The following is a 15,809-nucleotide window of genomic DNA, read 5'->3' as shown; positions in this document are numbered from 1 at the left end:
CTCTGGATAAAATCATCACTATATTTAGCCAATTTGCTATTGATCTTTGAAGTTTTAAAGACGTTTTGACATGTTTTATAAGAATTTTCATGGATGAGTGCAACTTACAGATTTATTGAATAAAAATGATAAAAACTAACATTGCTATAACAATTATGTTACAGGTATCATTCTATATATTTTAGACATAAAAACTCTTTGAATCCTCATGACAACCCTATGAATTACCAAGTTTCCCTGAAAATAAGACCTACCCGGACCATCAACTCTAATGTGTCTTTTGGATAAAAAAATTAATATAAGATCTGGTGTTAGTTTAATATGAGACCGGATCCTATATATAATGATATAATATAATTAATATAAATATAATATAAATATAATACCAGGTCTTACATTAATTTTTGCTCCAAAAGACACATTAGAGCTGATGGTCCGGCTAGGTCTTGTTTTCACGGAAACACGGTAGGTGCTATTATCTCCACTTTACAGGTGAGGAAACTGAGGCACTGACAGGTTAAGTAACTTGTCTAAGGTTTCACAGCTAGTACTCATACATTGTTGTACTAGAGCCTGTGTTCCCCGTCATGGGGCTGCCTAGCAAAATTTTCAATGTTTTTGTGTCTCTCAATATAAGGCGGTAGAACTCAATCTTAGAATGAAAACAATATTGAAATGTGTCACTGTGTTTAAACCACCAGAGCAAAACGTGATCCTTTCAGGAATGTTTACCTCACTGCCACTGACTGCTTCACAAGCCCATTGGATATACTCAGGGGTTTGCAAACTCATTCCTTTTAATGTTTAAGTATTTCATGTATTATTTAAAAACAAAAACAACTATATGTCCTTACTCCCTTTAATGTGAAATTCCTGAAGATTACACCTAACTTCTACAACAAAGATTCTGCAGGCTTGCTTCCTGGACAATTTACATCAGAATACCTGACCAGCTTGCTAGCAATGCTTGTTCCTGGGCTTCAGCTCAGACTTGCTCATTTAGTCTTAGGGAGTGGGATTCAGGTGATTCTGATGCCCAGCCCACTAACTTTTGAGAACCACTTTTCTACCAAGTCCTTCTTGAGACCGGTTAGGATGCCTACCCTCCAATAACCGCCCCCCCCCTTCTACATGCACCGAACCCCTTGGAGTTCCCCTGAATACAAAATGCTTTCACACCTCAGAGCCTGAATATGCTGTTTCCTGTGTGTCTCATGTTTCCTCCTCCTATTGTCTTCTGAACTCCCACTCCATTAAGAGTCAGTTCAAAAGTCACCTCTGCAAGGTTTCCCTGGTCTCAACAGGCAAGAGTTAGGTGCTTCTTCCTTTGTACCTCTATCCTGGAATTAGAGTGCCACTGGCCTGTGTACTCCATTAGCCAGGAAGTCCTGAGGGCTTTGTCTTATCCATCTTTGTAAACCATCAAAGATCATACCTGATGTGGAGTGGTAACGACTTTAAACTTACTATTTGAATGGACCATGAATTCAGTATTATCAAATGACTGGGGTGAAGTCCTATGGTACTTAATTCTACTGAGATGGTAGATCGTGTACATAACTTCTATTAGAAAATAGTTTTCTAGCAAATGGGAGAAAGCAATTTTATTTGGTCAATTTTTTTCTTCTTATACATTTATTCCTTTTCCCCCCTTTTTTATGTTTTACATTTTGAATAGGCAATACATGCACTTGATACAAAATTCAAAGCTGGCTGTGAGATAAGGCACCCCCTCACTTATGTCTTCCAACCCTTAAGTCTCTTAGAGAGAAGCAGTCACTGTTTACAGTTTCTATTGTGTTCTTCCAGAACCATTTTAGATACATATAGGCAAATAAGTATATATTTATCTATCACCATTTTGCACCTTGCTTTTTGTGATCCTTTCACACAAGTACATAAAAAGCAACCTCAGCTTATTAACAAATGCACACTATCCAATTCTACGACTATATCATGACTTTTTAAAAAATAAGACACTCTTGACATTTAGGTTGTTAAAGAATATTCTCTCCCATCAGTGATGCTGCAATATAAGTAATTTCACATGTGTGAGTATATTTGTTAGGTAGATTTCTAGACATGGAATTGTAGGATTAACAGGTAGTAGTTAAATTTTATCAAAATGGTTTTTATAAAGCTTACATCCATTTTCACGCTCACTAGCAACACGTGAGAATACCTGTTTTTTAATATCCTGTCAATAGTGTTTTCATTCCTGAGGTTCTAAAATGGAGAGTAATGGAAACCCTTCAAATAAATGTAGGCTCATCTTCTGGTCTAACCCAGGAGTAAGAAATTTTTTGGCAGAAAGTCAACACAGGCAATTGCTCTATAGGCTCTTTTCTCCTCCGCAGGCAGGCTGGCTCTGGGGTATTCAAGTCTGGTCTAACCCCAATACTGTTTTGAACCTTAGAAGGCTTCGTGAGTCTTCAGAATCATTTCTGCTCTGCTCTAAAGTGGAAGACAGCTTATTCAGTCTACAAATGATTACTGAGCATCTATCCTGCACCAGGCATTGTTCTAGTGGCTAAGGCTCAATGAACACAAAGACAGAAGTCCCTGCCCTCATTAAGATTACATTACAATGGGAGGAGGCAGAGAGTAAACACAACACACTGGTAGGATATATGCTGTGTTAGTAAATGATAAGCCCTGTACGGAAAATAGAGGAGGGAACACGGAGTGTGAGGAGTCACTTTAGTGAAGGGTGGTCAGGGAAGGCCTCACTGAGGTGACATTTAAGCAAAGACCTGAAAGCAGTGAAGGAAGGAACCATACAGCATCTGAGGAAAGGGCAAAGGCAGGAGTTATGTTCTAGGAACAGCAAGAAGGTTTGCTGGTGAGAGCTAAGGGGAAGAGTAGAGGTCAGGGAGGTCAGGGTGGCAGGCCAGATTGTGTAGTGAAATGGGAAACCATTGGCGAGTTCTAGAGGGTTACCCTGAATGCTCTGTTGGGAACAGACCGAGGGAGGGCGAGAATGGAAGGGAGAACCAGTTAGACTTCCTGTAAAGCAGGTGAGAAATGGGATCGCTTGGACTGGGCTGGTCACCATGGAGGTGGGGAACTGTTCCGACTGTGGGTCTTACGTTGAAAGTGGAGCCAGCATGTTTTGTTAGATGAGATGTTGGACGTGAGAGGAAAAGAAGGCAAGAATGGCTCTGCGGTTGTTGGCTTGATGGAGAGGAAGGATGGAGTTGTCATTTACTGGGATGGGGAAAGAATGCAGGTGGAGCACGTTTTAGGGTGAAGAGGAGTTGTGATGTGCGTTGCGGTTGCCCTGGCTTTCCATGGCGGGGGCTCTCAGATGGCCATGGTTCCAAATTAGATCAATGGCCTGCACTGGACCATGACTGAAGTGTCTTCTTGGGATGAAGGCTCCGCGGAATGTGTGCCCATGGGCACTGTCCTCCTCCTGAGCTGTCGTGTCCCCAGCAGACTGGCATGGAGATATTACAGTACGTGTCCTTATAGCTTCTCTTTTGCTGTGTGAAACATTTAATCAAAGGGTGAGGGAAATGCACACTCACACACAAACTAAAAAACCTTGAAAACAATTCAAAATTGTGATTTCTCATCCAGTCTACAACCAGCAGAACAGGAACCCCAATCGAAGGACTCACTGTCCTCCAAAAATCAAAACGGAATTCAATTTTACGTTTGTGGGTCTGTGAGGTCACCAAGACGGGAGTTCTTAGACCACTAGGCGAGGCGGGCACAGAGCTACACGGGGGCAGTGTGGACCGTGCCTGGTTGGAGAATGTAACCAGGAATTCACTGGACACAGAAATAATCCACAAAGAAGGCATGCATTTAAAACAGTTGTCACTAAGGCCCCCGATGAAACAATACTTAACAATGGAATGCATACGTCAACCAACTGAAAGGTGAATGAAAGCAAAACCGGTATTTTAAGTCCTATTAGGGGGAGAGAAAAAAAAAAAAGAACAGAAACTGTTATGCAGAGAATCAGTTTAAAAGGCTAGGAAGAGATCAGCGGGGAAGAAATTAAAAAAAAAAAAAGGGTCCTTCCAGGGGAGGCAGAATCCACCAAGGCCACGAGGCGAGCGCGCGGGGAGCAGCTTTTTGCGCGCACCCAAGTCGCGGGGCCCGCGGGGAGACGAGCACGAATCCAGCGCAGCGCTAGCAGGGAGCAGCTCCGGGAATCCGAGCTTGTGTCAGAGCGAGGCCCAGACGGGGTGACTCAGACCCGACCCCGGGGGCCGCCAGCTCGCCCAGGCCGGGGACGCGGCGTCTAACTCGGTGCAGGAAAGTACCAGGTTCGCCGAGGGCGACAGGAAACCTCCCCGGGGGACCCGCCTGGGGCGCCTCCTCCCCTCGAGTTTCACCTCCGAACCGCCCGCCCCGGGAGTCTCTCATCTCCTGGCTTCCCCTTCTCGCTTCAGAGTGCCCCGACCCGACCCGTTCTCCTTCCACAAAGTGTCACACGCAGGTGCAGGACGGCGAGAACCCTCGCGGCCTCCCTCCTCCCCGCGCCGCCCGCCACGCGCCCACCCGCGTCGCCCCCGCGGCGAGCCGCTCCCGGCCCTCCCGGTGCCGCCCGCGCCCGCCGCCCGGGCACGCGCCGCACGCACAGCACCCGGAGCCGCACCAGACAGACACCTGTCCCGCCCGGGCCCCGCGAGAGTTGGGGCGAAAGCACCGGCAACAGCGGGCGCAGTCTCGCGAGGCTTACGAAATTTCCCACGGCCCGTGTTGTGTCTGAGTCGAGTAGGGGAAGGCGGTGTAGCGTGAGACTGAGCCGCCCGCGCTGGGCACATGCGCAGTGGCGCTCGCGCGTGCCGCGCCGGCCCTGCAGCGCGTTCCGCAGGTTTCGGGCAGCGGAGTCCAGTTCTCCGGGTTTTGGGGCTCCCTGCGGGAGGCAGTGCTGGTTCTGGGAATCTCTAGGAACTGAAAGGGCGAGGCGGGGGAGAGGGTGGGAAGGGGTGCTGCCGGTAGGGAGGGCGGGGACTGGGCCTTTGCACCTTTTTGCTAAATGCCCAGTCGGGCCACGTTTGCTCGGAGGCTTCCAGGCTTCGGTCGCCTGAAGTACCTTCCGGGCAGCGAGCCGTGTCCCCGACTGTGCCCGGCTCGCGGGAAGGCGCGTGCGGAGTCTGTTCCTTCCTGCCCCTAGGGTCCTGCAAGGCTGGGCGCCGTGATGAGGTCCTGGGGAGGCTCACAGCCCAGGCAGCGCTCCGTCCGAGCGGGGCCGCCGGCTGGAGTGCGGGGCGGGGAAGCGGTGGCTTTCCACTCCCACGCACTGGCGTGGGATGCGAGGTGGACATTAGGCATGTCTTTGCCGGAGGCCCTGGCCGGACCTCATTTCACATGCAAGGAAAAGCAAACTAAGGCGACCGAGCTCAGCTGCAAAAGTTGTCCCTTTACATAGCTCTGGAGGCTCACACCCCACGGTACGCTTGTCCGTCCCTCCGCGAGCGAGAGGCTCGAATGAAGGAGGATAGTTCCTCCTTGGGTCACTGGCCCCAACTCCAGGCATCAGGGTAGCTCCCGCACCTAACGCTGACATTAGCATAAAGGAGGCGTCCAATGAACGTCTGAATGAATGAAAAGGGCTGGGAACCGGACTGAGCGGGAAGCCACTTGGAAAACACCCATTTGAGGAGGTGTTTCATCTAGGCCTGTGAAACGCGGCCGATTTTCCCAGGACCCCTCCTCCCTCCGCTTCGGCCCCGCCTCCTGACCCCTCCATTCCCCGTCCCCGTCGTAATCCCCGCCGGTTTTCCTCAGTCTCCACGTACGTCCTTCCAGGCGCGTCTCAAAACCCGGATAACCGGAGCGCTCCCCATGGACCACACGGCGGGCTCGCCCGCGGAGGAGCCGCCTGCGCATGCTCCATCGCTTGGGTAGGTTTCCAGGGAAGGCAGCGAGCAGGATCCCCTACTTCGCGGGCGGCGCGAGGCGCCTGGCTCTGCGCGGCGGCTGCTAGGGGAGAAGGAGCGCGGGGGCTGGGTGGAATCGCGGAGTGAGGAAAAAGGGAAGGGGCGGGGGAGAGGCACCAGGGCAGGCGTCGGGGGGAATCTCGCGAGGGTTGGAGTTTTGGCGAGAGTTTGTGGAAGATGGCGCCTGTTGTGACAGGGTAAGTCTGAGGGAATCGGAGCGCTGCGAACCGGGAAAGTTGCGGGCGTCTCCGAGCCCGCGACGGGAGGCGGGTTCGGGGGCCGCGGCGCGCTGGGCGTCCGGGGGGCGCGGGAGCTGCGTCGCGTGCGCCGGGCGCGGCGGCGTGTGGCCGTGCGCAGCCCGCTGTGCGCCGCCGTGGCTCTGGCTCCGGCGCGTGAGGGCGGGCGGCGGCGGCGGCGAGGCCGGCGGGTGCGGGCGTGAGTGCGGCGGGGCGCGCGGGGCCCACGGGCGCCGTGCCCTCCGCTCGTCTTCCGCGCTGCCGCCCGCGGCCCTGCGTCTCTGCCCCACGCCGCTTTGTGTCTCGGGGTCGCCGTCGCCTCCTCGCCCGGCCGGTGCCCCGGTCCCGGGCGCTTTGTCTTTCCCAGTTGCCCCCCGCGACTCTCTACCCCCGGCCCTTTGTCTCGCCGCCCCGGGCGCTTTGTCCGACCGTGGCGCCCCGCAGCCCTTCTCCATGTCCTCCCGCCGGCTGTCCTCCCCCCGGGCCCCTTTGTTGTGCCCCTCCGGTCGGCGGCTCGGGGACCTGCCGCAGCCCGGGCGCCGGTTTCTCCCTTCATCTTTCGTGCCCTGTTGTTCTCGTGCGTCGCCCTCACCTTCTGTGCCGTCTTCGGTCGTCCCCGCGGGCTTTGTCTTCCCCGCCCGGCGCCTTACGCGCCCGGCACCCCCTGCCCCTCCCGTCGGCGGTGGCCCCCTGCCCCGCAGGGGCTGCGCGGCGCGGTCGCAGCCGGGACTCCACCTGGTGCCCGTCGGCGCAGGCAGCCCCGGGCCGTCTCGGGGTGTGAGGCGCGTGGGGTCCGTGCCGCCCGGCGTCCCCCGTCCCCGCACCGTGTCTCTCGGGGTTCTGTGCGCCCCCCCCACTTCTCCCGGGGCTACAGGGTCTGCGCTTTGCGTCGCCTCTGTGCGCCCGAGGCGGTTTTGCTCGGAAACAGTAGCGCTGGGAGCAGGTCCTGTTCTCGCCCCTCGGCCCTGGGTGTCTGGCGGCCTAGGCCGAGGGCAGCGGGCTTACCCGCGGGGGTCGGAGCGCGGACGGGTAGGAGACGCGCAAGGGGTGTGAGTGTGAGAGTGTGTGTGTGTAAGGGGTGTGAGTGTGTGTGTGTAAGGGTGTGAGTGTGTGTGAGTGTGTAAGGGGTGAGGGGTGTGTGTGACTGTGTAAGGGGTGTGAGTGTAAGGGGTGAGTGAGTGTGTGAGTGAGTGTGTAAGGGGTGTGTGTGAGTGTGTAAGGGGTGTGTGAGTGTGTGTAAGGGTGTGTGAGTGTGTAAGTGTGTGTGAGGGGTGTGTGAGTGAGTGTAAGTGTGTGTGAGTGTAAGTGTGTGTGTAAGGGGTGTGTGAGTGTGTGTGTGAGGGGTGAGTGAGTGTGTAAGGGGTGTGCGTGAGTGTGTGTGTAAGGGGTGTGTGAGTGTGTGAGTATGAGTGTGTGTGTGTGAGTGTGTGAGTGTGTGTGCGCGCGTCTCCTGCCGTGGCACGGTAGTTTCAGGTATCCACATCGGACATTCGCTTGGCACGTGAGTAGCAGTGAAGTGAATCCTGATGTTAAACAACTTGTGAACGTTGGGGTGGAGAATTGCAGCATTTTCTAGACTCTAGGTGTGGAGTTTATTTTTACCAGTAACTCCTGCTTCGTAAGGAAGAAGGAAGGCGTCCTGCTTGGGAGTTTGGTCTCAATGTTTCACCTGGTCTTCATCGTTATAGTTTACAGTGACTCGCTTTGGCTCTGTAGATTTATGACAACCCTCTGCCCCATCTTTGGAGTTGAAATGGGGGAAGCGCTTAAGACTGCAGTTGTGGTTGATGAATACTGCTCCTAGAGTCTTTGTGGAACGCATTAATGAAAAGCAGTGGAAGGACGTTTAGGTGGTAGTCTGAAGGTCACGGAGCTTTAGGGTCAGAGGAGCTTTCAGTCGTTCGGGGTGCGGATCGTCGTGGCGGTGTTCAAAGCCCGGAGTGGCTGTGGGGCGGGCGGGGAGACAGCGGCGGGGGTGTCTAAGCGGCCTCGCTCGGGTACTGGGCCCGAGGGGCCAGGTTTACCGCGACCGCGACACCGAAGGTGTATTTCGGGAGGTTCCCTTCCCCCCTCGTTTATCACTGCTGTTGGAAGATAAGTTACCCTCCAAATCATCTGGATTATCATTTGTAAACTAAAGTTCCACATCAAATGCCACTAGTAGAGGATGTGCAGGATGTAGTGTGAGGAATGTTGGTACAGTGGAAAGCGTTTTTATTTTTATTTTTGAAGGCTGTCATTAGAATTAGTATGAATTTTAATTGACAGAAACTCATGTTTCATGATTGATAACGTGAGACTTTTGTCAAAATTTGCAGTCTGGGTTCCATGACTGGATTTTTACCCACAATCATTTCCCCTTTACTTGTTCTTAGTGCATAATCATTCTTTTGAAGGTAGAATCTTGAGCACACTGTTGTTTCTCACTATAAGCAAAGTGTAATGATAATGGAAGGTAGTTTGCTCTGACTTACGCATATAAGAATGATCACACAAACATCATAAAAGCAACTTTTACAAACCGTGTTGTTTTTTTCTTTCTAAATTGTGTAAGATCTTTATTTCCTGACCAAATGAAACAGTATCTTTACTAAATTATATCAAACAATAGCATATTTAGAAGCATAAGGCATGAGTCGTGGTTGGGAAGCTTTCTGATAATTGATGATTAAAGCTGTAAATTTATTGCTCATGCATATTGCAGGAGAGTGCAGGAAAAATATGAGGCTCACTATCAGTATTTTCAGGTCTATTCTAATGTGCTTCTAAGTGTTAGCTATTAAGCAGTTAGGTTTATTAAAATGTTACCTCTTATACTAACAGATTTCTATCAATGTCTTTTAAGTGGCTAAGAAAAAAGATGGTTTTGGGGGAAGCCACTCTTGCCAGCTCTAATTCATTAAGTCATTTTTGGCACTCCAGATGGATAAGGTATTAGGGGGGAAATAGGGTGTCAGTTCTTGCAAATCTTAATTCTAGTATTTGGTCATTTTTAAGAATAAATTTGAAAAACCTAGGACTTGGCTTTAAAACATTATTTTGCATTTTGCTTTCTTCTAATACTCATTTTCATCTTATTTCAACTAGGGGCAGTATTTTCTCATGGATTGACTAAAAGTTGTTATTTTTGGCATCAGGCTTTGTGATTATTTCCAAGTTACTCTGCATCCCCTGGGCCAATTTCCTAACTATGTAGTAAAATGGGAATTGTAATAACTTGCCACATCTGCACAGGATTGCTGTGCTTTAGGATTTGCAGAGAGCATCCTTAGACGAAAGGTGTGGTTAAAGTCTAGGAATTGGGACTGAAGCTGATGTGAAGTAGGTCATATTTTGTAGGAAGTCAAGTAGAAGGTTATGAACTAAGTTCTTGGCAAATCACAGTGGTGATAGTAGGATGGAAAAAAAAACACACCAAATATGTATTATAGTTTGGGTAATAAAGCAGATATATTTTTTATCCTATAAGCTTAGAGGGAGAGTAAAACAAATTACAGGGTGGTGTGTGTGTGTGTGTGTGTGTGTGTGTGTGTGTGTGTGTGTGTTATAAGAGATTGAAGGTCTATCAAACTCAAATGTAATAATATTGTAAAATTATGGGATGCTTTTATTCTACTGACTTGTTTTCTGCATGTGGTAGTATTTTTTTAAAAAATAGCACAGCATGTTTTCACTAGACTTTAGGCCAAGTTTGTTAATAGTTATAATAAATTTTCAGTATACTTTGTATTTTGAATGCTTTGTCATTTGTTCTCAAGAATATTTTCTAACCACCAGGACTGTAATTTCAGACCTGCGTATGGGAGACACTCTGTAGGTATTTATTGAACAAACAAAACCTGTTGCATCTCTATTCCTGGTAGATGATATCATATCCCAATGAGTTCCCCACGCCAGGTTTCTGGATCCCTCTCACACACTAACCCTTTACATTTACTCACTAAGAACTGATAAATTTTCTCTCCTGAAAAATTTCTTGAATCTGTCTACTTCGTCCTCACCGCCACAGTTGATGCTTTTATCATCTCTCACCTGGATTACTAACTACATGGGCAGTCTCTTCTTTCTACTTCTAGACTCAGCACCCTTTATCCACCTTCCACAGTCTTTCTAAAAAGCAAATCTGATCACTTCACTCCTCAGTTACAAAACCTTTCAATGGCTCCCCCTAGCAGCCTTCATTAAGAGAGGCAGCAGAGATTGGATGGGTAGCTTGAGCTCACAATTAGCATTTAACCTGAACTGAGTTCCAGTTCTGTCTCTGCCGCTTAAAAGCTGTACCATTGGCAGGTGTTCTAATCTCTCCTTGCCTCTTCCATCTATTGCAAGGTAATTATTCTTAGCTCAGTGGGTTGTTGTGAGGGTTAAATAAATGCAAGAGAACGTTTAGTAGGATGCCTGCCTGACACATACCAAGTGCTCAAAAAAAAAGTGTTAGCTAGCATGGTATGTAGGATCCTCTATATCTATTCCATTTACCTTTTTTCCACCTGTACTGTTTGCCCTTCTCTCCCTACATGTTCAGTGCTCCAACCATATTTAAGAACTTGGAGTTCCCTGCATGGGCTCAGCAGTTTAATGCCTTCCTGGGCTTGAAAAGTGCTGGTGTTGATGGGTTGTCATTCAAGACTTAGGTCTGAGGATATTCTAACCAGATCCACCAGGCTGGGTTCAGTGCCCCTCTTTAAAAGGACCTGGTATAATTTTCTTGGAAGTGTCATACTAAATTATAATGGTCACATCCAAAGGCTATTAGTTACTTGGTGGTGGATATCATTCTCTTAATCATTTATATATTCTTATACTCAAAAGAATGTCTAGCATATGATACGGACTCAGTAAAGGATTTTTTGAGCAAAGGACTGAGTACTTTGAAACCTTCATGCAGCGTGGTTCATGTAGGCAGAATTTGATATATTGATTCTGTAGGGAATTTAGTTGCTGAAGTGCCCAAAGGATTTGATATTTTCCACTGGCGGCAGTCTCATAACCCCTGAGCGCATTATAGTAAAACTCTTAGGTAAAAGTTTCTTTTGGGTTATTAGAAGATACTGTATTGTTTGTATAAAACTGACAAGGTTAAATGTCACATTTTTTTAAATGGTTGACTGTCAAGTGGGTCTCAGAAGAGTACATTATTTTTAAGTGTTTTTAAGTACTGCTTAGATGCATAAGGATGTACATTAAATCTTAAAACACAGTACACTGCTTTTTTGGTGGATTCATGCCATTGAACCAAATAAATTGATAACCTTAAGAGAGACTCAGTTCTTATGGACTGGTTACTTATAATTTCTCCAGGCTTCAGGTTCTACCTCTGTAAGATAGGGAATGATAATTTTGTTGTATTTATCTGCCAGGCACATTGTGACTATAAGTAAGGGAAAATATGTGACATTATAAAGGTCAAATAAAACAATATATGTGTAAGTTATTTGTAAATACTAAAACACTCTATACGATATTTTAATTATACCAGTTAGTTTCTCCTAGTAACTTTTCACAGACAGGGTTCAAGACGGACTTTTTATATTGCAACGTGTGGTTTGTGGGTCATGTTTTAGGAAGGCAGCAGTGTATTTAGTACAGAGGACCGCAGCCCTTGAAATATGTGCCTTGGCGTTTTAAGCAGACATACTTGGTAAATTACTGCTTGACCACGGATGTTGTCATTGAGTCACCCCCAACTTTTTGGGGTCTGTGTCTTACTGCTTTCTTCTCTGCCTGAACAGCCGTAATAATGTAGGAATGTTGAATGCCCAACTGGTACCATTTCTCAGACACGCTGCCCACAGTTCTGGATGCCCCTTAGGTCTGGCACAGCATCACGCATGGTGTCGCTTGTGCCTCATTAGGCCTGCTTCTGCTCCAGGGAATGAAACAATATCCTAATGGTGTGAAAGGGTAATGTAGTTCCTGAACATAACTTACTCCTGGGGAAGAGCAAGCGTTGGAGGCTCTCCGGCTTGCTTTGTGTAATTGGTAGTAATCTGTATAAATATTTGTGTAGTTTTGTTGTGTTGAGACAATGCATGGCAGCTTTTTAGTTAGATTGGTCATGTTCATGGCAGTCTAGGGAATATTTACACTATTTTAAGTTTACAAAAATGAGAAGCTAGAAACCACTACTTTTTAGGTATCCTAAGTTGCAAAAGCCCTGCAGTGAAAGTGCTGCTCCTCTTGGATGTGCAGAGGAATACACTAGAAAATCAAGTTGATTCTTTTAATTCCCCTCCTGTGCTTCCTTTTGTATATTCAGTATTTTTAACTTGGTCTTAGGGCTAATTTTTTGTACATTGTTAATTAGTTGGTAGAGTTGTAAATGAATAAGAATAGTTTCTCATAAAAAGTTTATGTAACCAGGAAAAATGTTTATCACGTTATAAAGCCCTGTTTTGTTTTGTTTTTTAATAGTGTGGTAAAGATTGTGTTATATATAACTACAATATTAGTTGCCTTATAAAATATAGAACCAGTGTTGTGGATTTTAAAAAATGATTATTATAAACAACTTATTTTGGAGCTAATCTTGCTCCAGACAGAACATAGAAGTTTTAAGCTGGTTTGCATAATTGGAACAAGAGTGTTTGTTCCCGTTTTGGAAAACTGCAGACCCACTAATATCTTGCTTTATTTTGCCAGCATACTTTTTTTTAAATGGACTTTATTTTTTGGAGCAGCAAAATTGAGGGGAAGGTATAGAGATTTCCCATGTCCTCCGTGCCCCCACATATAAATAGCCTCCCTTGTTATCAGCATCCCCCAGCAGAGTGGGACATTTGTTATAATTTATAAACCTACATTGACACATTATTATCTTCCCAAGTCCTTAGTTAACACTAGGGTTCACTCTTGAGGTTTGGACAAATGTACAATGTATCTGCCATTGTAGTATCATACAGAGTAGTTTCACTGCCCTAAATCCCTCCTTCCTCCCTAACCATGACAACCGCTGAACTTTTCGTTGTTTCCATAGTTCCCAGCATGCTTTTTGAAATCATGTGACTTTTGATTTGAATGTGAGAAAATTTTTCATGCAAAAAATTGTATGGCTCTATACAAAGGAGGAGAGTTCATAGAAAACGTGAAAGTTGATAGGGAGTGGTGGGAAATAAAACTGGAAAACTGGCTGGGGCCTCTTAGAGGACCTTAATTGTGGAGCAAGTGCTAAGCTAAGGGTTTGAATTATCAATCAGGGATATGGGAGGGCATCACTAAACGTTTTTGATGAGGTGAGGCTGTATGTAAACAGTGTAAAATAGATTGGAATTGATGGATACCATAAGAGAAATCCGACCAAGGTCTCATCTTGGTGGTAGGCCTAGGAATGGAAAAACAAACAGCTCTTTTTGAGGCAGGGTGGCATAGGGAGCTTTAGAATCACAGCACTATCTCTAAAATAGATCCGTGGCTTTGAGCATGTCACTTAATCTAAGTCTTGCACTTGCCTAAAAAAATGGGAGAATATAATACTTCTTGGTATTGATGTGAGGATTAAATGAGATAGGGGAAATGAAATGTCATAGGCCAGTTTTGGAAGTAGTGGGCGCTCAATAAATAGAGTAAGCGGCGTTGAGGGGAAGTGTGAAAAGGGAACGTGAGGGAAAAACAACTACCAATTGGAAACTGAGTGATGAAGTAATTAGAAATGGGAAAGTCTGAGTGAGGTGAACAGATAGATATAAGAGAATCTATTTAACAAAGTGTTTTTGTTTCTTTTAGCTTTTAAATAAAAGCCAAATACTTATTTTTGCATACATCTGCTGTAACATTTAAAATCTTTCTGCAGTTAAATAAATACATCTGCATTGATTATCTCTCTGTGTGTCTTTAATCTGTCAGCTCCACAAGCAGAGGCTCAATATTTTGCTGTCTTTCGTAATTGTGGAGCAAGTGCTGTGGGCCAGATTATTCTGGATGAATAGGATTTGTATGGATGTAATAATATATAACACTTGCCACTAGGTGGCACTTAGTTGAAGTGATATGGCTGACATTCAGCATTCATTGGTTTTTCTACGTGGAACCTCCCGAGAAACTGACCTCTGGATTGTTATGTTCAGCTTTTTGCCATTTCAGGACTATACTTTTTGAAGTGGAATATGAAGCATATAGCAAATGGAAAACTCAGAATGTTAACAAATAGAAACGCATAATGGCATTAGAATATGTTCTGTAGAAAGAAGCTGAAGGGGGGCTCAGTGAAATTCACAAGTGACTAACCCCCCCTACCCCGCCCCCCGAATGTGTTTAAGGTGAAGCCTGGTGGCTAGATTTTAGGTCATGGTGTTTCTTAAGACTGTGGATTGTTTTAATGGAAGAGACTGTGGGAATTTGTTTCTTACTGGATTTAATAATAGGACTAATGGGCTATGACTCTGTTCGCTTATTTATATTCTGGTATATTGTACCCTCCCTGTTGTGGAGTAACACCATAAAATGTAACTACGTCCTATGTGACAAATGTTATAGATTATTCAGTCCGTTCGATGCAGTAAACTTCAGAGCTGGAAAAGACTCTGCTAATCATATGTTCTAGAGGAACCACTCGTTTAAATGAGTAGGCACAGATAGATTAAATAATTTACAGTTAGCTAATAGCTAAGATACATTCACTGACTGACTGGGACTAGTTCCTGGTTTGATTTTTGGGGAGAGACTTATGCTGGTCTTACACTCTTATTTATACCACTCAGCTGCCTTTTAATGTTACATGCACGTTGTTTTTTAAAATAGTTTCTCAATCCTATTTGTGGGCCCTTAGACCAAGAAAACGAATCTCTCAGCCCCAAGCCTGGTGGTAGGTGGGCTGCTGCCGCCAGTGTCGTCTCTGAGCCAGCCTGTTCTTTCCTCCTGTGCTGTTTTCTGCCCAATGAGGGCGGCCTCTTGGAGAACACATTTGTTCTCACTGCACATCTTCTCACCTGCTCTGCTGTCGTGGCCCGCACTCGAAAGAAGCCTCGGTTCAATTACCCCTGGCTCACCAGTCCCTACCTCTTGCCTCCTTAGCTTTTAGTTCTGCTCCCTGCACTAAATCCTGGCTGTCTTGAGTTCCTAAAGCCTCTGGAAAAGAAAATGGAAGAATGGAAGAGATTGAGAAAAAGACTGTGTCACACAGGGAAGGAGGCCACAACTTGAAATTTTATACTGAAAGATGGGCTCATTTATGAACCTGACGATTTTCATACAGGGATTTTTTGTTTGTTTGTTTGTTTAGTGTATGTGTCAAGACAGTATTACTCAAATCTTTTTCAGCATTTCAAAGATAGTAGTGATACTTTTGGTAATTTACAGTTTATGAGTGTCATTATTTGATTAAATAGTACTGAATTAGTGGGAGTTGCTGCTTCACTCTTGTAATGTTAAAAAAAACACCTGGATAGCTGTAGCTTTCAAAGATTATTTCATAATTATTGGTAAACAAGCCATTCTTCACCCTGGCCTTCCCCCATGATATATAGTGTGATGCATACATTTTACACACACGGTTAGTGGCATGTCACTCGCTGAAACCTAGTTTCTTAGCTATAATACCTGCAAGTTGTCAGGTGGTAAATTAAATATCTTTTAAATTATATGGATTTAAATTCACGTGGTGTCTTAGATGTACAGTTGATTCGTTTTTTCATTTCATGTTTATCTTGTTTCCATGATTATTTCAGGGAAGTGACTA

At 46.1% G+C, this 15,809-nt stretch overlaps 1 protein-coding gene across 8 annotated transcripts in view; it reads left to right on the top strand.

Moving 5' to 3' along the window:
* RBPJ (recombination signal binding protein for immunoglobulin kappa J region) overlaps window positions 1–15,809 on the top strand; it is a 194,151-nt gene that overhangs the window by 95,433 nt on the left and 82,909 nt on the right. For 2 of the 8 annotated variants that reach the window (XM_081046055.1, XM_081046056.1), the window contains exon 1: window positions 5,856–6,097. The exons of 2 other annotated variants lie outside the window; for them this stretch is intronic. In XM_081046055.1, the coding sequence (XP_080902181.1) occupies window positions 6,078–6,097 (20 nt within the window). In that variant the 5' untranslated portion in view covers window positions 5,856–6,077. Of the gene's footprint in view, window positions 1–5,776; window positions 6,098–15,809 lie in introns of those variants that run through there. 4 more of the 8 variants (XM_081046058.1, XM_081046059.1, XM_081046053.1 and 1 more) reach the window with 3 other exon arrangements.

The sequence above is a fragment of the Rhinolophus hipposideros genome, assembly GCF_964194185.1.
Source record: "Rhinolophus hipposideros genome assembly, chromosome: 1".
Classification (NCBI taxonomy): Eukaryota; Metazoa; Chordata; class Mammalia; order Chiroptera; family Rhinolophidae; genus Rhinolophus; species Rhinolophus hipposideros.
The sequence above is the reverse complement of the archived record's forward strand: the minus strand, read 5'-3'. Positions and strand labels throughout refer to the sequence as shown.